General features: G+C 50.7%; 1 protein-coding gene across 3 annotated transcripts in view; it reads left to right on the top strand.

Annotated features, from left to right (window-relative positions):
- Positions 1-24,786, top strand: part of PTGIS (prostaglandin I2 synthase) — a 79,317-nt gene that overhangs the window by 27,901 nt on the left and 26,630 nt on the right. For 2 of the 3 annotated variants that reach the window (XM_078057294.1, XM_078057293.1), the window contains exons 2-4: positions 17,311-17,434; positions 19,311-19,489; positions 21,948-22,088. In XM_078057294.1, coding sequence (XP_077913420.1) covers positions 17,405-17,434; positions 19,311-19,489; positions 21,948-22,088 — 350 coding nt within the window. In that variant the 5' untranslated portion in view covers positions 17,311-17,404. Of the gene's footprint in view, positions 1-9,226; positions 9,415-17,310; positions 17,435-19,310; positions 19,490-21,947; positions 22,089-24,786 lie in introns of those variants that run through there. The other variant, XM_036121023.2, reaches the window with a different exon arrangement.

Genomic DNA, 24,786 nt, shown 5'->3' with positions numbered 1-24,786 from the left:
ATTTACCTCTTTAACGTGATAAAGATTGATTCCTGCTGTATTCATATTAATAACTTTTGCTTTCCTTCAGTTTGTTTTCTTCTGTAATTCCTTTTCATAAAACGTTTTATTTTATTTTATTTTATTTTATTTATTTTATTTATCTCATTTTTTAAGTAATCTCTATGCCCAGCATGGGGTTTGAATTCACATCCTGGAGATCCAGAGTCACATGCTCCACTGACTGAGCCAGCCGGGTGCCCCTTAATTCTGTCATTTTGGGAGTTTTGTGGGGAGGGAGTTAAAAGTCTTTCACTGTGAAGTCTGCTTCTTCAAAATTTGTTTTGTTTTTTACAGGTACTTCTTCCAATATTTAGTGAAGTTTGGAGTCTTTTTCTATGGCTCCTTTGTGAATATAACGTATGACATCCATAGTCCCTTATTTCTTTAGACAGCATCTGTTAGTTCCCTTTTATAAAATTTCATTTTCTCCTTCCTTCCTCCTTTTCCCTCCATCCCCTGATTTTAGTCAAGAATTTTTATCATTTACTTTTTTTTTTTTTTTAAAGAGAGAGAGGGAGAGGGAGGGCATAAGCGGGGGGAGCAGCAGAGGAAGAGGGAGAAGCAGACTCCCCGCTGAGCAGGGAGCCTGATACAGGACTCAATCCCAGGACCTGGGATCATGACCTGAGCCGAAGGCAGATGGTTCACCGACTGAGCCACCCAGGTGCCCCTATCATTTACTTTTATACTTACCGTTCAGTCCCTTGATAGATCAGTTTTGAAATGTATGCTCCAACTCCCAGATATTGCAAATGACACTGTTCATTTTTTTTGCCCAGTTGTCCAAAGGGTTCTTTATCTTTAATGTATAATAATTACTGGCACATGGCTTCGTGTCGGCCACTCTGGATCATTTTCCCTGGCACAGAATGTGAACTCCTATCGTGTAGATTCAAGCCTTCTTTCATTTGAAGTTTTCTTGAATTATATCCATAAGTGTCTGTTCTGTTCAATTATTTTATATTTCTTCTTTGTAGGTTCCAATCATGCACATGTTGGCTCTCCGCTGTATTGTCTCCTTTTCCTATCATTTATTTCTACCGCTCTCTCCCATGTCATTTTCTCTCCCTCTTTCCTTGTTTCTGTCATCTGTGTTCCTCACTCTATTTTCCACAAGGTCTGTTCCTCATGTTTCTTCCAAGTTGGTCTTACTTTCTGTGATTTTTTTTCCCTTCTAATTCTTTCCTGAGCTCTGGCGGCTCATCATCATTACCTTCTTCTGTGGACCATCTTCTTTCTGAGTTCTTCAATTATTTCTGCTTTATTGTTTTCCTTCATAGAGGGAATTGCTCAGTCAGTTTTTTTTTTTAAAGATTTTATTTATTTATTTGACACACAGAGAGAGAGATAGTGAGAGAGAGAGAGCACAAGCAGGGAGAGCGGCAGGCAGAGGGAGAGGGAGAAGCAGGCTTCCCGCTGAGCAGGGAGTCTGACGCGGGGCTCGATCCCAGGACCCTGGGATCATGACCTGAGCTGATGGCAGACGCTTAATTAACCGACTGAGCCACCCAGGCCCCTGCTCAGTCAGTTTTTATTCATGCCAAAATTATTTGGATGCAATTTTCATCCTCTCCGTGTTAACCTTTTCCATGTGTTGGTAGAGTTTAATGCTCTTTTCTGCAGGGTTTATTACAATATCTTTGTATTGAGGCTTCTGCGTTTATTTAATTTTTTTTTTTTAAAGATTTTATTTATTTATTTGAGAGAGAGAGAATGAGAGAGAGCCCATGAGAGGGGTTAGGGTCAGAGGGAGAAGCAGACTCCCTGCCGAGCAGGGAGCCCGATGCGGGACTCGATCCAGGGACTCCAGGATCATGACCTGAGCCGAAGGCAGTCGCTTAACCAACTGAGCCACCCAGGCGCCCTCTGCGTTTATTTTTTAATATTGGAAGGGCTTGCTTTTCCTGGGTCCCCTATTTGCTGATTGTTCCAGTGGGTGTGGGGAAGAAGGATAATTGCTGGGCTTCCTAACTGAACGGTTCTCCCCTCTACCACCAGAGAGACAGACCACTTCCTGTAAATGTCTTCTCTCTAATTCTCTGTTCTACTCTGTTTTTCTGAACCAGACCAGATCCAAGAGGGCCTCTACTGACAACACGACTCACCCCGGGTCCTACACTCATTTTTATAAGTAAGGAGGATAGCTTTCTACCTCGGGGCAAGTGCTCATCCCCACAAAGTATTTTTGCTCTTCCTTTCTGAGATTTGCACCCCTGAGCCCATTCACTACATTGTGTGTGGCTTCTGCCCTATTTTAAAGCTGCTTTTGGAAAACTTCACACACACTATGAAGTTTATGGATTATATCCTTCTCCTGGTTTTGCTAAAAATAGAGTTTGTGAGGCTTTTTTTTTTTTTTTTTTTTTAAACTCTCCTTGATGCTTTGGTATAAGTTCAAGAAGGAGAAGGGGAAAATGTTGCCATATGCGGCCACTTTTCCTACCCCCATTATCTCGCTGGGTCCTCTTCAGCTACTCTGAGACATAACCAAACAGCGATGATTGCTGTCCCCGTGTTTCTCCATGAGAAAGCAGAGGTTCTGGAAGGCTCTCAGTGTGCCGCAGGGTGGCAGGGTGGCAGCCCATGGAGCCTGTCTGCAGACTGGATCCACATGGGTCTCTTCTCTCCTTGTCCTCCCCATCAGACTCGTGCTCAGGCAGGACAGCGTGGAGTGGAGGAGATTGAATTCTGGTGGTATCAGTTTTTCCACTCCGAAGTGCCAAGGCAGCTGGTTGGGAGCCATGGGGCTGCCTGTACCCCCATCCAGGGGAAATCAAAGGAGCGGAGGTTTGCTGTAGCCCCTCTCCTCCAGCACCCTTCCCCTCTGGCAGATAGTGCGGAGAGCAGGACGAGACCCGTCTTGAACATCATACCCCAGCCTGGGAAGGAGCCTGAGAAAGCTGCACAGAAGGCTGCCCAGCTCAGCCTGCTTGCGTCCGGATAGCTGCCCCCAGCCTCTGGGCTCTTCGCCAACTACATTCCCTGCATAATCCTGGCTCTCCTGGGGGAGGATGGTGGAGGATAGCTTCATGGCAGCTGAAAACCTTGTTCATTAGAGAACCTCCAATCTCCTAACCCAGGGATGTGCCCGCATCATAGAGACAATCAGCAGCAAGGCCTAGATGTCAGAAAACAGGTCATTTCCTCCAGCCCTCCTCTGCCTCCATTCCAGACATGTTTTTTCTACTCCTGTACGAAAATGACCAAATACGGAAGGTTTGCCTTCTTTCCTACTTCCTCTAAAATTCTCGATAAAGAGGCTTACACAGTGCTGGCAAAGAAATACTCGACAAGTGTGTGCCGAAAGAATTACGCTATGTCCCTTTTATTAAGCGCTTACTGTATGTGCTAGACACACGATCTTCTTGAATCCTTCCATCCACCCTGGGAAGGAGGCCCTGTCATCATCCCCTTGTACAGATGAGAGAACCAAGATTTCAAGCATAAAAAGCAGCCTAAACTGTACATAACATATAAATGACATCTAGCCAAAATGGCACAGGAAAGTTCAGAGATAAGGCATGCATTAGTCAGTTTTTGCTGGTAACAAAAACCTCGGAATGTCCATGATTTAGAATAGCAAATCTTCATTTTTTTCTTACTCATAGGTCTGCTGAGAAATCTCTGCTTCAGGCTTCAGGCTGAGTTCAGGTTTCTCCGTGTGTCATTACTAATGGCAGAAACCAAGAAGGTCAATGGAAATATACAATTCCTCTCAAAATCTGTACTCAGAACTGGCACGCCCCATCACTTCTCCACCTCCCACTGGTAAGACCGTGTCACATGCCTGAGTCCAGCATCACTGGTCGGGGAGATATTCTCTGCCCACAGTGGGGGGCGCTGCAGGCATATGGTAAAGGCTGTGAATGTCTCATTCCAATACAGGGAAAGTGTAAGAACTGGACACCATGGTCGAATCTACCACAGGACAGTTCCAGGGTGGTTACTTAGCTGTGGGGCTTTGCCACGACTCTCCTCAGGGTCCAAGACGGCTGCCACAGCTCTGAACCAATCTCCGCCGGTCTCACCCACTTACATACTACAGATGTGTGTTGATGGTGTGACCCACCTTCCTGGTTGTCCAGGACTGAGGGATTTCCTGGGATGTGGTGCTTTCAGAACGAAAACCGGGAAAGTCTGGACAAACCAGGATGAGTCGGGTCACCTTATATGTGTAGTAGATTATTCCTGAACATTTCCGGGCAACTGGGGGTGACATGTGAGTGTGTGCCTTACGGAACTTTCTTAGAATGGCATTGCAGTCTACAACCACCGAATCTTCCTTCCTCCCTCCCTCCCGGCCTCCTCTAGCTCCCTCCTCGCTACCCCTCTCCCACCCCGGCATTTTCCCCCAATAAATCTCTTGGATATTTCATCCCATATTGGCTGTCTCAGAGGACCTGGACTATCACCCCGTCCCATAACAGATTTGGATAAACTAAAAGAAAGAGAGAGGGCTTCCAGGCAGGTAAACAGCATGAATGAAGCTGTGGAGGTAGCAAAGCCCAGCTGTGTTCACACCACATGGGGAAATTAGCCTGTCCTAAGAAGGCATCAAATCCCCATGCTATAGCCTAGCAAAAGAAGTGCTGTGTGACCTTGGGTATCTTACTGAGTCTCTCTGGGCCTTGGTTTCACCATTTGCAAACTGGGAATATGAACATTATTTACAGGGTCTTGTGGGGGATTAGACAAGTTAATATGAAAAAGTATTTTGAATGGCCTAAATTACCAACTAAAGTTAGAGCCATAATTACAAAAATATTTAAAACTGGCCTTCTCTGATGAGGCTAGATTTTAGCTTTGAAGAAGGCAACACACAGGGGCGCCTGGGTGGCTCAGTCGGTTAAGCGACTGCCTTCGGCTCAGGTCAGGATCCTGGACTCCCAGGATCGAGTCCCGCATTGGGCTCTCTGCTCAGCAGGGAGTCTGCTTCTCCCTCTGACCCTCTCCCCTCTCATGCTCTCTCTCTCTCTCTCGAATAAATAAATCTTTTTTTTTTTTTTTTTAAAGATTTTATTTATTTATTTGAGACAGAGAGAATGAGAGAGAGCGAGCACATGAGAGGGGGGAGGGTCAGAGGGAGAAGCAGACTCCCCGCCGAGCAGGGAGCCCGATGCGGGACTCGATCCAGGGACTCCAGGATCATGACCTGAGCCGAAGGCAGTCGCCTAACCAACTGAGCCACCCAGGCGCCCTCGAATAAATAAATCTTTAAAAAAAAAAAAAAGGCAACACACATAATATTTTCCTTTCCAAACGTAATGTGTTTGTGGTCTTTGGGATGCAGATATGAACAGGATCTGGTCCCTGGAAAAAAGCAGGAGTGTGGGAGGAAAACTGTCCTTTCCCAGCAGAGTCCCCCATTTTCTGGACTTGGGTCTTGACATTGTCCTCATGACCCTATTGCAGCCAGATAAGAGAGCGGAGGTTGGGCAGGATCAGAGAGTTGCCCATATGTCCTGTCTCTACTAGACAGTGGACATCTGGACGCAACAAGACTCCTACAGGGGAATGTGTAGATGCTTGTCACTGGGTGAGAGCCCCTGGGAGAGCTGGAGGGAAGAAGGAATTTCCTGAGACTCCACCTGACACGTGGGCTTCACTTCCCAGATGAAGATTTGGATGCCAGGGTTGGAACCGTGCTGGGTGACTCCCTGCCATCACCACTACCAGCAACGTGCCCATTACACAGATGAAGTAGTTGAGGCTCAGCGAGATGAAGTGATTTGCTTAAGGTCCTGCGGCAAGCGATTGGCCATGATGAGATTTGAACTTAGCTCTCAAGCCTTGTTTGTCCCAGCCCTTCTGCCACAGGCTGGAGGGGTGGCCCTTGAGGAACTTTTCCCTCATCTTCAGTCTTGAGGTCATACCAGCCCTCAGCAGGGCCCTGTCAGGCCTCATGGGTCAGGGGAGTTTGGAATCTCTGCTTCTTGCCTGAGCCTGGCTGTTCTGCAAGATGCCATAGCTGGAGAGTTAGGCCCCCTCTGAAAAGGATACCCTATTAGCTTAATCAAGTTAGCAAGCCTGATCTGTAATACAAGTGAAAATAATAAGATGAAGTGACACTTTTTTTTTTTTTTAAGATTTTATTTATTTATTTGAGAGAGAGAATGAGAGAGAGAGCATGAGAGGGGGGAGGGTCAGAGTGAGAAGCAGACTCCCTGCTGAGCAGGGAGCCCGATGCGGGACTCGATCCCGGGACTCCAGGACCATGACCTGAGCCGAAGGCAGTCGCCCAACCAACTGAGCCACCCAGGCGCCCCGAAGTGACACTTTTGAAAGCTCACGTGGGCGGGTACTGTGAGAGGCGCTTTGGATGCATTCACCTCACGGGGTCCTCACTATAGCCATGACTGGAAGGTTGTCTTAGCTAGAAATGTTTTTGGCTGCACGTAAGAGAAAATCTGACTCATTGTGTCTTCGGCAACACAGACATTTGATTAATTCTTAAACAAAAGCCTGGAGACAGGGGGTTCCTGGGATGGTTATTCCTTAGCTCGGGTTTGGGGCTCTGCAATTTTTCTGGCCTCCCCTCATGACACCCCACCATCACATCCTCACACAATGGCCCCCAGAGAAGAGGAGGCAAATAGGGAGGAAAAAAAATCTCCCAGAAACCCCCAGCAGAGGTCCAGAAGGCACCCACGTGGCCTCTCCGGGACCAATCCCTAGCAAAGAGGGATATCCCTGGTTGGCTCAGACCAATGGGCAGAAGGCGGGGCCACCTTCCTAAACGTGTGCCCCATTCCTGAACAAAATCAGTTCCATTAACGAGGGTAGAGGCCCCAACACATCTCTTCTTGATATGGGAGCAACTGGTCTCCTTCCTTGTGGGGGGGCGGTTGTCCCTAGATTGAGCAGGAGGAGAGACATGCTATTTGGGAATGATTTGGATTGGGGAGCTGCTGGTTTACACTCAATGTAAACACTGGGATGTGTAGTGGAAGAGCTAACATTTATTGAGCACCTACTGTATACCAGGCCCCATGCTGGGTGATTTCATTCTCTCATCATTTAATCCAGTCCTCACAATAGACCTGTGAGGAAGGAACGATTCTTCCCATTTTTCAGATGACAGAACTGAGACCTAGCCCTGATCACATATATGGTGAGAGGCTGAACTGGAATAGTGCTGACAGCAGTTCACTTTCACTAACGCTCGCCTGTGTTTCCGGCATCCAAGGCGTGTCCCTCGGATTAGGTCATTTACTCAACCCCACTGGCGAGGCACCGTGGCTCAGGGAGATGGAACAGACTGCTCAGTCACACAGCTTAGCGTTGGCCAAGCTGGGCTGTGAACCCCACTGCCAGAAGGCCGCCCCGTCATGCTCCCCAAATTTGGAGAAAACCCTACAGGCCTGTTCTGTGGCCTTTTTGGGATTGTTGGCTTTGTAGGCGGATAAGCTGGATAAATAAACAAGAGGTTCAGGAAACTCCTTTGCCTCTTGGTGTTCTGAATCCAAAGGACACATGAGGGTCATCCAGCTGCACTGACAGCGAACATTAAACAGGCAAATAAATGAATCTTTAACATCACAGCAGGGATGTTAAGTACTGTCAAGAAAAACCCAAACAGGTTAAAGCAATAGAGAATGATGGCGTGACCACTTTAGACCAGGTGGTCAGGGAGGGTTTCTTGGAGGAGCTGACGGTTGAACAGAGACCGAGGGATGAGGGATGTGATGGAAAGAGCCAGCTGTGCAAGTCTCTGAGAGATCGTTCTAGACAGAGGGAATATCAAGTGCAAAGGCCCTGAGGTAGAAGTGAGTTTGGCACATGTGGGGAAGGGCAAGAGATGAGTGTGGCCGGAGCAGAGTTGGGGAGGCAGAGAGTGGGGGGCCATGAGGTTAGGGAGGTAAAAGTGAGGGGGCAGATCATGCTGGTCCTTACAGGACCTTGTAAGGACTTGGAGCTGTGCTCTGAGTGAGGTGGAGCCACGGAGAGTTCTGAGCAGGATTCAGTTACAGGATCTGACTTGGATCTACCAGGATCCGTTTTTGGAGGGAGGGGGCTGAAGCCAGGAGACCAGGGAGGACTAACAGCTCCTCCACGGGGCTACTGAAGACCGAAAGGAAACCTGCCTAAAGGCACCCAGCAGGAGTGCCTGGGGGGGCTCAGTCCGATAAGCCTCCGTTAAACCTCTGGCTCTTGGTTTCATCTCTGGCCGTAAACTCATGAGTCATGATCTCATCCGTGGTGAGATCAAACCCGGGGTCAAGAGATCACATTCAACAGGGAGTCTGCTTGGGATTCTCTCTCTCCCTCTGCCCACCCCCTACCCTCGAATTAATAAATAAATCTTAAAAAAAAAAAAAAGGCCCCCAAGCAGTAAGAAACAGACACGGGATTAGAATCAGACCTCCACCCACTGACTCACAACACTCACCTCTGCCAGGCACAGTAGTTTGCAACCTCTTTTCACTGACGAGCTCTCATTAATTTCTCACAACGACTTTGACCTGTCTGTTCCCAGACAAGCAACTGGCCTCAGAGAGGGTGTAAATGGGTGGAGGAGTCAGCGGCGAGCCTGGGTTCCTCCAGGCACCCAGAGGCGGTCTCTTGCACAGTCACAAGACCTGGAGGCTGGTACCCACCCTAGGCATCAGGTAATCTTGGCGATGGCCACCACGTTCTGAGTCCCTACCGTGCTCCAGTACGGGTCTGGGTGCTTTGCACTCAGTCTCTAACAGCAGTGGAGGACTTGGTGACTCAGAGCTAAGCTGGAGCTGCTCTGGCAGCCCCATTCACTGCAGTTACTGAAGGGACTACACGGTGCTGTGTAATCCAGCCAAGCCCACCTAGCCCAAACAGGGTAGAGAACTCCAGGTCCGGGGCAGGATGAGGAGACTGTAGGTAGAATGTGGGCCTCCCCCACCCCTCTCACCACATCACCCTCCCATCCGCGTACCCCCTTCCCTATCCCCATCACCCCTGGGTTTCTCCATAGTCCGTCTCCTCCTCTTCTTCCCCCTCCCCTCCTTCCCTCCTCCAAATAACCCCTCCCTCTCAGCACCCCCCTCCCCTTCCCAGCGTCCCCCCTCCCGTCCCACCTCGTCCACCCCTCCGCTCCAGCCTGCATTTTCCACCCCTTTCCTGGCCCCGGGAGGGGGCCGCGCCGCCGAGCTGGGGGAGGGGCTCCCTGAGGGCGCCCCGCCCCCCTCGCCCCTCCCCGGGACCCCGGCCCCGTCGGCGGGCCAGCGGCCGGCCTGCGGGGAGGGAGGGCCGCCGGGCCGAGAGGCACCTGGGCGCCCCGGAGCCAGCCCGCCGCCGCAGCGTCGCCCGCGCGCCCCCGGCCATGTCCTGGGCCCTGCTGCTCGGGCTGCTGGGCGCGCTGCTGCTGCTGCTGCTGCTGAGCCGTCGGCGCACGCGGTGAGTGCCCCCGCCCGCACAAAGGGCCGCCTGCACGAAGGGCGCCCCGGAGCCCTTCGTCCCGAGCCGCGCCGGCCCCGCTCCCCCGCAGCCCCACGTCGGGGAGGGCGCCCGGCCGGGCCGCCGCCGCGGGAGGCTCCAAGTGAGGACGAGACGCGGGAAGTGGGGCGACGGGGTGGGGGACCCGGCCGATGGCTCCCGGTGCACAGCGCTCGGCCGGCACCTGCGAAGGGCTTTCTGGGGAGAGAGCCCGGGGTCTCCGGGTGGGGAGTGGGTGCGTGGACAGGTTCGGAGCGGCTGCGGGTGCGAGAAGCCGCCTCCTTCTCTTCAGCCTCTGCCTGGATCCAGCACCACTCGAGCCGGTCCCCAGCCTCTGTCGGCTCTTGGCGGGGGGGGGGAGGGGGGGGTGTAACCTCGCTCTTCGCCCCATTGCACAGATGCACGAGTTGAGGCTGGGGAAGGCAGAGGCCCTGAAGGATGCTCTCTTATCCGCCCTGGAAACACTTTCCATGGGATCCCCCTTCCTCGACGAGGGAGTTCGGTAGGCTCGGATTCAGAAAGGGGTCTCCCCTCCCCTGAGACCCCACAGCCTGGCAGGGCAGAACCGGGGCCAAACGTCTCAGCTTCCTCGTCCCAAAGGTTGTCCTGCTCTGCTATTTAGGAGATGTAAATCTCATATATCTCAAATCAGGGACATGGCAGTAGGTCTTTCTTTTTATAAAATATTTAAAATATTAATTTGAATCGCACATGGAATAGCTCAGTACGTTTGATTTAAATATTTGTGCTGTTATAGATAAGACTGAAACCCTTCCCTTTCCTTCCTGCAATTCCAAACTTCTTTTGTTGATCAAGGCTCCCTCATAGGGCTGCCTGAGAGCAAGCCTGGCGGGGAAATTTCCAGGTTTTTTTAAAAGTACGCTTTTTATTTTAGACTGGTTTTATATTTACCGAAAAGTTGCAGAGGTTGTACAAAGAGTTCCCAAATACCCCTCATCCAGTTTCTGCCATTGTTAACACTTTACACTATCGTGGTAGGTTCGTCAAAACTAAAAACCAACACTGGTCTGTTAAGATCAACCAAACTCCAGACTTAATTTGAACTTCATCAGTTTTTCTTTTTCTTTTTTTTTTTTAAAGATTTTATTTATTTGACAGTGAGAGATACAGCGAGAGAGGGAACACAAGCAGGGGGAGTGGGAGAGGAAGAAGCAGGCTTCCCAAGGAGCAGGGAGCCCAACGCGGGGCTCAGTCCCAGGACCCCGGGATCATGACCTGAGCCGAAGGCAGACGCTTAACGACTGAGCCACCCAGGCGCCCCTGAACTTCATCAGTTTTTCTATCATGTCCTCCAGGATCCAATTCAGGGTACCACACTGCCTTTAGTTATCATACCTCCTCCATGAGGCTGTATATAATACAGGGCATGAAAGGAGAGTGTCTAAAAATCCCAGAACATTTCTGGGAACTTTTTATTTTTAAACAATATATGTTAAATTTCCAAACAATAAGCTCATGATATTTTTCTTCAACCTCTGGACACCTTTTCAGGTTAGATTTAAAATTATGTATTCATTCATTTGCCTGGAAAAAAAAAATGAGAAAAAGAAAAAGGCCACACATAAGTTTTTCTATGAGAAATGAATTATTCTTCGGATGTGGTCAGGCTTTTTGGAAACTCAGTCTGGAAATGTTTTCAGACTGTGCATTTGCTTTTTTCACTCCAGATTTTAGTTTTGATATCCGTCCTTGTTGCTATATGGGGATCTGATTCATTCTTTTGATCATCTGTGTAGTATTCCGTAGTATGAATAAATGGAAGGTTCCGTTTTTTCCTTTTTATTCCTGTCCCAGTTGATGGACTCTTAGGTTGTCTCCAGCGGTTTTGCTGTTTGGGACAAAGTGCTATGGTCTTCCTATGAGACCCGCTGCTCCGTGCTTTACTCCGGGGTAGACTGGGCAGCCATGAACTACATGGATTCTGGGAGGCAGGGTCCCTGGATGCTCAGCATATGGATATTCTCAGCCTCTAGGAATAAGAACAACCTGAGCAACCTCTCTCTGCCTTAGTTTCCCATTCTTTAAAATGGGGATGATGATGGGAATAGGAGAGAGTGGAATTGCAGGGTTGGAAAAAAATGCCAGTTAAACATATGGCAAATTCTTGCTATAACCAGGAGAGCGAATTTATCTTTGAGGGTGGGTTGTTGATTTTTATACCTGGTGGCTTAGGAGGGTCAGCAAGTGGGTACTGGGGAGAAGTGTGGATATAGGGGTCACTGACAGCTCAGGGGCAGCTGGGTGGGCCCTGGGGAGATCCCACGGGGACCCCAATTTAGGCGCCAATCTCATTTCCTCCTCCCAACTCAGCAGGGGGCATTCTTGTTCCTTCCATTTTACCGAGGAGGAAACTGAGGCTCAGAGAGGCTAAGCAACTTGTCCAGGGTCTGCCTGGATTACAAATCTGGGCTGTAAGAATTTTTAATTCCCAGGAAAAACGAATTTCCTTGCTTCCCACACAGTTTATTTGTAATCTGAACACTCAAAAGTCTTAGAACCACATGATGTTAAGATAGTAAGATGTGGCTGTAACCAGAAAGTTCCTAAGGAAGGACAGATAATCAAGTGTTGGAAAAGAGGTGGAGGATGCTGATGCTGTGTACAAGTGAGCCAATCTGAGTCAAACAAGGAAGGCCCCGCACCTTCCCTTCTGCTCACTGACCCTCGAGGTACTGTTCATCACTCCATTTTACAGCTGAGACCTACAAGGGCTAGGTGACCTCCTCAGGGCCACACAGAAATTATATTCCGCATCTAGCCGGTTCCAAAATTCATGCTTTTCTCAGTAAAAAGCAAAAAGAAAAGAAAACTACTTGAGTCAATTGGCAGCTGTCTTTACCTCTAGCTTTTTTTAAGTTAAAATTTGTAATTATGAAAAATTTCAACTACGCAGAAAAATAAGAATAGTGTAAGAACCCCATGTATGGATCCCCTTTTGATTTGACAGTTAGCATTTTTACAAAAAATTACAGATGTTACAATATCTCTGCAGGAAATATTTCAGAATGCGTGTCAAAAACAACCACGGTTCTATTATTCTGCCTGAGAATATAGAATTCCTTTTTTTTTAAAAAAAGATTTTATTTATATATTTGACAGAGACCCAGCAAGAGAGGGAACACAAGCAGGGGGAGTGGGAGAGGGAGAAGCAGGCTTCCCGCTGAGCAGGGAGCCCGATGCGGGGCACGATCCCTGGGATCATGACCCGAGCCGAAGGCAGACGCTTAACGACTGAGCCACCCAGGCGCCCTAAAAATTCTTAATATCATCTAGTCTCCAGTCCAAATTTCTGCAGTTACAGCAAGGATTTTTAAACCCAGCTCGGTAACTGTGACTGTCTTCTGGGAGAGGTTGTGAGCCAAAATCAGGAGGCCTTGGGTTGGGAATTAGGAGTCTGATTTCTGTGCCCACTGGGGCTCATGACCTGCATGTGGGTGTCAGAAACATTCTTCCTGCTTTCCTTTCGGGCCTTGGTTTCTCCATCTGTACCCTGAGATGGCTCATGGAGCTGGTCTCCTGTGATGTGGGCGGAGGACATCTCTCTTCCTCTTTTGGGCTTGTGTGTCTGCTACTCTAGGAGCATTTGGAAGAGGTCTCCGGGTGGGAGGCCCCTGTTCCAGGGCACCAGAGGCCACCGTGGATCAGGTGAAGGTTCCTGGTCCGGGGCTGATCTGGGCCCTTGAGGGATACAAAATTTCCAGGCACAATTAGATCTATCTCATTCCAACATGCACTGCCAGATGGTGGTCCACGGCCGGATTCAGCACAAATGAAGGGCCGCTGTGTGCCACACAGTGCAAGAGGAGAAAATTGGGGGCGGGGGGGTTCCACACATAAAACTCCACATTTCCAGCTTCTCGTGAAAGATGGGACAATGGAGCAGCACCTGCGGGGGACTCCGTAGAAGAGCCCTCTCTCAGCCTGGCCACAGTCCCCACCGCTCCTTGTTGCCTCCCTGATGTGCATCTGTTCTGTCTACTGTCCTTGCTCTGACTGTTCTTCATTATGTTGAGAATTCTCTGAACCTTTGGTGTCGGTTACAAAAACAGGAAAACAAAAACCAGAGCAAAATGGCCACATGCTTTCTCTACACAGTGGGAGGCGAGGGGCAGGGGGTGGGAAGCCAGAGAGTGTTAATGGCAGACAGCTTGTGGGTGAGCCCTGGGAAAGGATGGGTCTAGCACTTTAAATGGAAGCTCAGGTTGCTGAAACAAGCCCCCCTGTTGTCCCCCCATGAAATCCTCCCAGAGCCCAAGGCTCTGAATTGAGGTGAAACTACTGGATAGAGAGGCAGTCCACCAAGATAGCACAGCTAAATGATGCAGCCTCTGCCCTGGGCAATCCAGAGTCCCTTAACCCCCTCAGCAACTCTGGGGGGCAGGTGCTGCTCCTTGAGCACCAACTGTATACATGAATCATTCGTCTGACATGTATTTATTAAACACCTACTCGTGCCAGGCACTGTTGTAAAGTGTCGGGGTCAACAACAGGTGCCTACATTCATGGAACTTCCGTCCCCTGTAGGTGTGCTATTTCAGGACACAAAGGGGGGGTGATACCCATCCTTAACTCCCTCCCCCGATTTGCAGCGCGTTGAGTGGGAGAGAGACGGGACAGGTGGTGAAGTTGGCGATGGAGTCTGTGAGTGAGGAGTGGGCAGTTTGAAGAGGAACCCATGTGATGGGAATTAAAACTCCGGGGGGGCGGGGATCAGAAAAGGTGTCCTGGAATCTGAAACAGGAAGGGCAGGCTGTGTGGGCAGGAGCTGGGGATGAGAGGGTCCAGCCCTCCCCGCCTCCTCCCCAGGGCCTGGCAGTACCTCAAAACAGTGAGAGTGTCAGCGGGTGAGGCTCGAGACCGCAGCCCCCAAAATAGAGCCTCCTTCATCCCCGCTGGCTGACGGCTGAGTCACCCTGGAATGTGGCCTGGGCCCGAGCTGGATCCAGGGCCCAGCCTCCAGGAGCCAGCGTGACCACATCAGGAGTCAGACGCCTGGGCTCCCAGCTTCCTGCCTTTGTCTGAGCCTCCTTGGGACTTTTCTGGGGAACGATGAAAGCTGCCAGAAATAACACCTGGCTCATTGGGGAGTTCTGGCAGCAACCTGGACAAAGAGTAAGGAAAGGAAGCTCTAGTCCTGCCCATACTGCCAAAGGTGTCTTAGGGGGGAAAAAGCCCCCTGTCCTGGAAGTGGGGGGGTCAGATGCTAGCGTCGCCTCCGCTTCCATTGTTGCTCCCCTGGATGATCACAGTGGTCTCTGTGTTGGGGCTTTTCAAAAGCATAACTACATCACTTCCCAGCTCCCACTTCCAACCCTCCAGGGGCTCCCCCTGGACCCCGTGTGGAAGCCTGACCCTGGCCACGGGTCATGTCCTGCCTCTCACCCCCACACTCTCCACTCCGGCTATGCTGGCTCCTGCTGTCTTGAAAGCCTCGAAGGCATGCTCCTGCCCCAGGGCCTTTGCACTTGCTGTTCCCACTGCCTGAAATCCTCTTCTCCCCCCTCTTCCATTGCACTCCCTTCTCATCCTGCTGGTCTTTGCTCACGTGGCGCCTCCGTGGGGAGGCCTTCATGGACTCTTTCTCTAAACCAGCCCCCCTCACTCTGTCCTGTCACCCTTCTTTTTTCTTTACTGACCTATAGTTTGCATACTCTAACATTCCCCCTTTTAAAGTATCCAGCTCAGTGGGTTTTAGAATAGTCACAGGTTTGTGCCACCATCACCACCGCCTCACTCCAGGATATTTTCTGTCATCCCCCAAAGAAATTCCATCCCCGTTAGCACTCACTCTGCGTTCTCCCCTCCCCTCAGCCTCTGGCAACCACTAATCTACTTTCCATCTCTATGGAGGTGCCTTTTCTGGACATTCCATAGAAATAGATCACACAATATGTGACCTTCGGTGTCTGGCTCCTTTTACTTAACATGATGGTTCTGAGGTTATCCACACCGTAGCGTGAATCATTACTTCATTCCTCTTTGTGGCTGAAGAACGGTCCATGCCTCGGGCATACCGTATTTGGTCTGTCCATTCGTCAGTCGATGGACACTTGGTTGGCTCCATCTTTTGGCCACTATGAATGATGCCACCATGAACAATAGTGTACAGGTTTGTACATGAGCTTATGTTTTCAGCTCTTTGGGCTGTATTGCTGGGTCGTAAAGTAACTCTGTTTAACCTTTCAAGGAACTGCCAGGCTAGTTTCCAAAACAGCTGCACCATTTTACTTTCCCACCAGAAATACAGGAGGATTTCTGTTTCTCCACATCCTTGCCAGTGGTTACTTTCCTGGTTTTTTTTTTTTTTTTTTTAGATGATAGCCATCTTGGTGTGAAGAGGTACCACCCTGTGGTTTTGATTTGCGTTTCCCCAGTGCCTCATGATGCTGAGCATCTTTTCATATGCTTGCTGGCCATTCGTACCTCTTCTTTAGGGGACTGTCCATTCAAATCCTTTGTGCGTTTTAAAATTGGGTTGTCTTTTTTTCTTTTTTTTTAAGAGAGAGCGAGACTGAGCAGGGGGAGGGGCAGAGGGAAAGGGAGAGAGAGAATCCCAAGCAGGCTCCACACCCAGCGTGGAGCCTGAAGTGGGGTTCAATCTCGTGACCCTGAGATCCATGACCCTGAGATCACGACGTGAGCCAAAATCAAGAGTGGGATGCTTAACTGACTGAGCCACCCAGGGGCCCCTGGGTTATTTGTCTTTTCACCGTTGAGTTGTAGCTCCTTTATCTTCTTTATCACACTTCCCACTCCCTGAAATGATTTTGCCTTTTTTGGGGTTTTGTCTGCCTCCCCTTATGAGTATGGAAGCCCTGTGAAGTCAGGCACCTCGCCTCTCCTGTTCACTGCTGTTATCTCCAGCACACAGAGCATGCCTGCTTCCTAGGTAATATTCGGTGAGCGAGTGAGTGACTCCACAGTGCAGAGCTGGGGTGACTCACTCACTCATTCAGCAGACTGGGAGCTCTCTGCAAACCTGTGGTTCTGATCATTCCAAGATGAAAACACTGGTCCTAGGCTGGGTTGAAGGACCTCCAAGGGGTTCACCATGAGCACCAGCCTTGCGCTTTTGTGAGGCCCATTTCGTGATGGTGAGGTAGCTCTCCCTAGCTAACAGCCCCTCCCCCAGAGGATTGTGGGGCAGGGGCAGCCAGGGCTCAGTGATGAGGCTAGTCCTTCCACTATCTTCTGCCTCTCCGCCGTGCTCTCCCAGTCTCATTCTTTCCCTGTGGGCATGACCCTGTCCAGGCTGGCTCAGGCAGAGAACTCTGTCCTTGTACTACTGAGTTCTAGAAAGCTCTCCCACCCACAAGGACTCCCTGACATGTACCAACACCAGCTTCTGCTCTTGGCCTCCTGTAATCCATCTTCTACTCAGCAGCCAAAAGGATCCTGTAAAAAAAAAAACCCAAGTCAAATCATGTCCCTGTGCTACTCGAAACTCTCCCCTGGCTCCCACCTTACTCAGGGGAGAGGCTAACGTCCTCACAGCTGCCTCCAAGGCCCTGCATGGTCTGGCATCCATTACCAGTCTGGCCTCAGCTTCTGCTGTTTCTCCTTGCTCCCTCCAATCCAGCCACACTGGCCTCCTTACTGTTCTAGGAACACACCAGGCATGATGCAGCCTCAGGGCCTTTGCGCTGTTCCTTCTGCCTGGAAGGCTCTTCTTCCAGATATCTATGTGGCTCCTTCCCTCACCACCTTCAGGTCTTTCTCAAATATCTCGGGGAAGCCTGCTCTGTCCTCTCTACTTAAAAATTACACCCTATGCCCTACACTTTTTGTCTTCTTCCCTGCTTAATCAAATGGTGATGAGTACTGTGGCTTCTCTAGGCGACCTGGTGAGCCTCCCCTGGACCTGGGCAGTATCCCCTGGTTGGGCCATGCCTTGGAGTTTGGAAAAGATGCTGCCAGCTTCCTCACTAGGATGAAGAAGAAGCATGGTGATATCTTTACTGTAAGTGCATCCTGTGCCTCTAGGGAGGGAAGGGGATGAGCAGCTGGGCCGGTCATACCTGGTGTTCACAGATTCCTTCTACATCCTTCTTTGAGTTATATACTAACCCACCCATCCAGTGGTCCAACCAACTTTCCGTCCATTTTTCCATCAAGCTGTACAGGCAGCACTTAATTAACATCCATCCCTTCATTATCCCTTCAGCATCTTCCCAACATCAAGTCATTCAATGTCGGTCCAGTTCTTGTATGTCCATCCAACCAACCTCTATCCATCCATTCAACTTCCATCTACCCAACATCCATCCATCCAACATTTATCCTTCTGCCTGTCTACTCAATATATAAGCAGCATCCTTCCATCCTAATATCCACTGAACACACATTCATACATTCCATTTCCATCAAACTTCTATCCACTCATCCATCATTCCATATATCTATCCAGCATCTGTCCATCCATCCATTTATCCATCATCCAACCCTTTGTCTACTCAAATTTATCCAGCATCCTTCCATTCATGTACCTAACATCTATCCAGTTTTTACCCAGATATTCAATATCTTTTTTTTAAATTAGCCTCCCTACCCAGTGTGGAGACCAGTGCGGGGCTTGAACTCACAACTGTGAGATCAAGACCTGAGCTGAGATCAAGAGTCGGGCAGTTAACTGACTGAACTCCCATATGTTCAGTTTCTACCAACTTCCATTTATCCACCCATCTTTCCATCCTTCTGCCACCATGCACCTAACATCCAGTTACCTATCCATTCAGTATCCAATATCTGTCCACTCTATATGCATCTATTTATATCTCCATCCATCCATCCATCCCTTCAACATCCAAACAACCACCACATCCATCCGCCTTCCATGTGTCCTTTCAAGTTCCACCCATGCAACATTCATCCTTCAATCCTTTTACCCAGTACCCACTGAGCATCCTGCCATCATGTACCCAATATTCATCCATACTTTTAGTTTCCAACTAACCTTTAGCTACTCGTCCATTCATCTTTCCATCCAACATACATTCACTGATGATATCCTTCTGTTTACCCACCCATCTAACAGTCTGTTCAGTAGCATTTTTTTCTTGGATATTGGCCTGTATTTTAAAGATTTATTTATTTTAGAAGGTAGGGGTGGGATAGAGGGAGAGGGAGAGAGGGAATCAGCATGGAGCCCGATGTGGGGCTCGATCTCACGACCCTGAGATCATGCCCTAATGGCCTGTATTTTATAAGAGAGTTTGATTAATGTGACTCCCAGATCACACTTTGGGGCCAAGGCAGTGCGTGGTTAGGATTGTGTGACTCCCCCAACAGACATTTGAGGGAAAATGCCCTTTCCTTTGCTAATTGCAGGCTTACAGCTCTCCACTGCTGCTTCCTTCCTTCTTGGGCAGCAGGTTACATTCAGAGCTCAGGCTCCCTCAGAGGCAGGTATTGCTGCTACAGCTACTAGCATTAACCCAACAGTGTCCGTCTGTCCGCCCACCCGTGATGCACACAACGTGCACCTGCTGCCTTCTGTGGGCAGACTCTCTCCTGGATGCTGGAGAGAAGGCAGTGACCAAGATAATAATGGGAGGTGCTTAAGAGTGAGGTGGTTGAGAGCACAGCCTTCGGTGCAGAAAAGCGAACGCCTGTCCTCACTCTGCCGCGTCTCCGCTGCGTGATCTTGGACACATTACGTGCCTTCTCTAAGCCTCCGTTTGCGGCCATAAGGGGTCCCTCCCTCGTAGGGTCATCATGAGGGGTGGCTGAGAGAGCATTGTCTGTTAAGTGTCTGGCACAGGGTGGGCCCCCGACCCCCAAGCGCTGCTGTCGTTCGTAGCAGCTCTCCTCACCCCGTCCCTGCTGACTTCCCACAGGTGCTGGTGGGGGGCAGGTATGTCACCGTGCTCCTGGACCCGCACTCCTATGACGCGGTGGTGTGGGAGCCTCGCACCAAGCTGGACTTCCACGCCTATGCTGTCTTCCTCATGGAGAGGATTTTTGATGTGCAGCTCCCGCATTACAGCCCCGGTGATGAAAAGGCCAAGATGAAACCGTGAGTGGCTGGAGATGGTGCCTGAGGGTGGCCAGGGAGGGGCCAAAAGAATTGGGCTGAAGAAAGGTTCCTCTCAGCTTTATTCCTTTTAGGAGGCAGGTCTGATTTCAGTAGGAGGAGACCGGGGGCTTGGGTCAGCCAGACCTGGATTCAAATCCCAGCCCTACCACTTCCTAGCTGTGTGACTTTGGGCAAGTCCCTTGCCCTCTCTGAGCCTCTGTTTCCTCATCTGTAAAAGGAAAGGAAGTGGGTGGGGTGGTTAATATTTTTGAGTCCATATTCTGTGATCTCATTAGTTTTCCCAGTGATGCTAGAGGGTAAGCTACTCACAGCTCTGCTTTATGGCTGAGGATACTGGGACCCAGAGAAGAGCAGTGTCTTGCCCTAGGTCACACAGCAAGGAAGTGATGCAGGTCCTGAAACATAAGGAGGAATTATATCAACAAGAGGATATGTGAGCACGTTCATTCTGCAATCATGACGTCTGTAAATATCTGAGGACCTACTATACGCTAGTCACCGTCTAGATGCTGGGGGTGCGGAATGATGCCAGTCACTATTTGAAGACACCTACCATATGCCGGGGATTTGATAGAAATACTTTGCTATCTGTGCTGTTGCCTCAAGAAGTGTAGGTACTTTTATCCCTATTTTACAAGGATATTTTATTTTATCCCTAGTTGAGGAAACAGACTCAGGGAAGTGGAGTGACTTACCCACGGTCCACCATTAGTAGATGGCACCCCTGAGATTTGAACCCTGGTCTGCAAACTCCACAGCCTAGTCTCCTCCAGCTGATGTACTGAGGAAATAAGACTCTGGGTCTGCTCCTAGAGTTCATGCAGTCTGATGGTAATTCTTAGTGGTCCATCTCCAGGAAGGGTAACCTCCTGGGGTTAGGAAAAGCATCGAGAAGACTGGGTTTTGCAGGGCTGCTAAAGCTGAGGAAAGGCCAGAATATGAGGTGAACATCAATGAGAGACAACGCCCAGTCTGACCTTGGCTTTGTGGGGTCACCTCTAGGAATATTTCTGAGCCCGAGTGTCCTGGGTCCTGGCATTCTAGGGGGACCATCAGGTCCCATTAGCAATAAGAATCCCCAGGTCACTGCATCCTGCCCCCCATACCCAGGGAGGACTCCACTTTCCTCCAGTGTCTGCCCTAAGAGTTCCTGGGAATTTCCCATCAGCCAGTATGTGGTCTTCTGGGCATGGCTCCCACATCTGTTAAGGGCTACTGTCTCCATCGAGGACTAGTGCTTGGAGTGGGGTCTGGGGAACCGCTGGATCAGGGTCAATCGCTACACCAGCTCCCATTTATTGAGCACTTACAATGTAAGTGCCAGGCCCTGCGATAAGCCCTTTTACTTACCCATTATCTCACGTGGGTCATGTCTGTTGTTTCCCCAACAACGTTTCAACTTGAACATCCAAAAGCTTATATTTCCTGGGAGTTCGTGGAACCCTTCTGGAGGCTTTCCCCTCTTGAGTTATCCTAGAACCGGGTGGTTTTCTCCCTCTACAGGGGTCCATCCTGTTTCCAAACAGCAGGTGGGGACAGAGAGCTGGGTCGGCAGGCTAGCACTGTTCTCGGTGCTGCCGCGAGGTGTTGCTGTTGGATGTTGGTTCCGCTGTGGCGCGGGGACACCGTGTGCTTGCTGCCGCGGGGCCTTTCCTGGTCTAGATCCCTGCACGTGTTCCAGGGTGGCCTTCACCTCAGATACAAGATCCCACCTTTGTGGGCTTCCAGTCACATGCTCAGTCATGGCTCAGCGTCGACTCTTGTATTGTGGAGGCTCAGTATGGAGGGACTTCCGCTTCAGCCGCACACACTGCCAGACTCCTAGGCACTCGCAGTGACACCAGGTCGCCAGCCCAGACGACCTCATTCCTCATGTCGCCTTCACTCAGGGTCACGTCTTAGCAGTCCTTGGTCGGGGGATGCTTTATCCAAACAGGTGTCCCTAACTTTGGGTCTCAAGGAGAAAGAGTTGGCTTGCTAGTTCTCTCTCTTCCAGAAGTGTGTGGGTTCCTTATCCGAGCTTGTGTGTCCCGAGGAGGGACAGACTGTCACGGTTGGGGGTTCAGACTCTGGGGTTGGGCGGACCAGGGTTTCAATCCCAGCTGCATTGCTTACTGGCTGTGTGACCTTGGGAAAGTCACGTTCTTCCCTGTCCCTGAGTTTCTCTGCCTCTAAAATGGGTGGCATGATAGTAACTGTGATCCCTAGAGTTGTCAAAAGATGAAATGAGATCATAGTGCTTGGCACAATAAAGAGCAACTGCCATTGTCACTGATGATGATAGTAATGATAATAATATTATCGAGTTTAGGCCAGTTGTCCGCAGGCCCCCATTGGCAACGGGGAACCGGAGCCCTGGGAGGTTTAGGGATGGCGGGCGCCTGTGCGCACGTGTTTCCCTTTGGAGGCTGTACCCTTACTTTGTTCCCCGCCCTAGGGCCCTCCACAGGGACCTCCAGGCACTCACGGACGCCATGTATACCAACCTCCGCACCGTCCTCCTGGGCGACACCATAGAAGAGGCCGATGGCTGGCGTGAGATGGGTCTCCTCGATTTCTCCTACAGCTGCCTGCTCAGGTGAGCCAGGGTGGCTCCCCCTCTCAGGAGTGGCGCCCAGCTCTCCAGACCTGGGTCAGCCACTAACAGTGGCCACGGGAACCACGAAGACTTTGTGGGTGGGGCAACAGTTTGGGACACGCAAAGCAGAGACTACAAGATGACCTGTTGTATCTGGGACCCAGGTGTTCGCCTGGCTCAGGCTGAGTTGTAAAGGAGGCCCGGGTCAGGGAGGCGGGCCTTGCCAGGTGTCCAGAGATGGGGTCGCAGAACGAGGTTTTAGAGACCGTCTTGTCCTGTGGCTTCCAAGCCTTGGACTTCACAGACCAGGAAAACACAATGTTTGGGAGACCAACCCAGGACTTGAACTTTTTATCAGATCTTGTAAACTTAGATTACAAACCGCGCCACCCAGTGTCCCTTCCTTCGGCAGCGGCAGACACGATTCCAAGCACCGGGCACACAGCAGGGGAAAGACAATGACCCGAAACTCACAGAGCTAGCACGAGTCGGAGAGACAGATCATAAACCAATAAATAAAGATGGATATGTCCGAGAGTGGCAAATATGGCAGCAGAGATCGGCAGATGGGGCAACAGTGCCTACGGGGCTCTTCTAACCAGACTGAAAAGGAGGGCTTCCCCGAGGGTCTGGCCTCAGACTTGGGGGCTGGCTACAAATGTCCCCCATGCCGAGACTGCAGACATAGGAGCCCGCAGGGGCAGAGTGGCGGAGGTAGGAGGACGCGTGGCCAGAGGACCAGTGCGGCTGAGCCCAGCGAGCCGAGGCGGTGGGGTTAAGATGGGGTCAGAGCACTTGGCTTTCGGAAACCGGGTCTCACAGAGCCTCAAGGCCGGGAAGGGCTTTGGAATTTATTCTAAGTAAGATGAGTGACACTGGGGGTTTGGGCAGGGGCGTGACAGGATTGGGCTTGGGGTTTAAAGCTCTCTTTGGCTGCGGACAGAGACTAACCTTGGCGGGGGGCTTGTTAGGAGGCTGTTAACGTAGCCCAGGTGAGAGAACAGGAGCCTGGACCCGGAGGTGACCGGGAGATGGCGACAAAGGGTAGCTCTGGGGGCGGAGTTGGCAGGACCTGCGGAGGATTTGATGGGGCGGGGGCGGGCAGCGTGGGCACAGTGGGATGGGAAAGAGCGGGAAGGACAGCCGCGGATCTCTGGTGGTGCCGTCAACTGGCCAGCATTTCAGAAACCAAAGGCCATTTCAGCTGCTTCACAAAAGCTAGAGACAGAGTTTCAGAATAAAGGACAGGCATTCGCTGACACAGATGGGCACACAGGTACGTTTATGACACCTACATATGTGCTCACATGTAGGCTTAATGTGCGTTAACACTTCTCACCCTCACAACAGCTCCACGAGGCTGGAACTTTACAAACCCCATTTGACAGATGAAGAAACTGAGGCCCGGAGAGCCTAAGGCATTTGCCCAGAGTCGCATCATTTGGGGTCATGGCGGGGCTGCCTGTAGAGCCTACACTTTTTTTTTTTTTTAATAAAGATTTTATTTAGGGGGGCCTGGGTGGCTCAGTCGTCAAGTGTCTATCTTCAGCTCAGGTCATGATCCCTGGGTCCTGGGATCAAGCCCCACATCGGGCTCCCTGCTCAGCGGGAAGCCTGCTTCTCCCTCTCCCACTCCCCCTGCTTGTGTTCCCTCTCTCGCTGTGTCTCTCTCTGTCAAATAAATAAATAAATAAAATCTTTAAAAAAAAAAGATTTATTGATAGATTTGAGAGACAGGGAGAGTGAGCAAGCGGGGGGAAGGTCAGAGGGAGGGAAAGAATCTTAAGCCAACTCCACGCTCAGTGTGGAGCCCGACATGAGGCTCGATCCCACGACCCCGAGATCATGACGAGCTGAAATCAAGAGTCAGTCACCCAGCCGACTGAGCCACCCAGGCGGCCCTGCAGAGCCTGCACTTTCAAGCACACCCTTGCTGTGTAAGCGGTCCTCATTTTTCTCCTGTCACCCTGGAGTGGTGCAAACACCATCAGGGCTGTAATTCATCTGGGTGATGCTGGTCCACTCCACCCCGTCATTGTGGGATCGGGGAGACTGAGGTCCAGAGAGGAGCAGCTAAAACCACACAGCAAGTTCATAGCAGGGCATCTCCCATGTCCCCTGGCTCCTGTCACCCTATGTCCTGTGTGAGAAAAAGAAGTCAGGGAGGAGGCTGTGGCATTGGGGGGGAGTGGGGACGATGTGGTGGCAGCCGGGTCCGTTTACGCCCTTGGTAACAGCCATGTGTGTATGTGGGGGTGGGGAGGGTCACGTGTAAATGGATCCCTGTGTCTTCAGGATCTGAGGCCTGGGATGGAGCTTCTGGCTCCTGGCCTGGTGGACTTGGCCTTTTTAGTGCCGTCTGCAGCCCCTGAGATAGGAAGGGAATGAGTGAGTTGGATGACAGGAGGTGCAGACTCGTGTGTCCCCAAACCATGAGATGCCACCACTTACACCTTCCAACCTGTCCTACGGCACTCCTGCCTCACTCACCAGTCCCATCAAAGTTCTAACCCTGGCCACAGGATCCTGCCTCATCGGCCCCAGCCCAGCATACTCCTGCCCCAAGGCCTTTGCACTTTCTGTTCCCTTGCCTGAGAATGCTGTTCCCTGCATGTCTGCATGGGTCTTGCCTCACTTCATTCACCTGTCAAGTGATAACCTCCTCAGAGAGGCTCTCCTGACACCCTAGTTAATAGGA

Source organism: Halichoerus grypus, chromosome 10 (assembly GCF_964656455.1).
Source record: "Halichoerus grypus chromosome 10, mHalGry1.hap1.1, whole genome shotgun sequence".
NCBI lineage: Eukaryota > Metazoa > Chordata > Mammalia > Carnivora > Phocidae > Halichoerus > Halichoerus grypus.
Note: the sequence above shows the minus strand (reverse complement) of the source record. Positions and strands in the feature narration are given on the sequence as shown.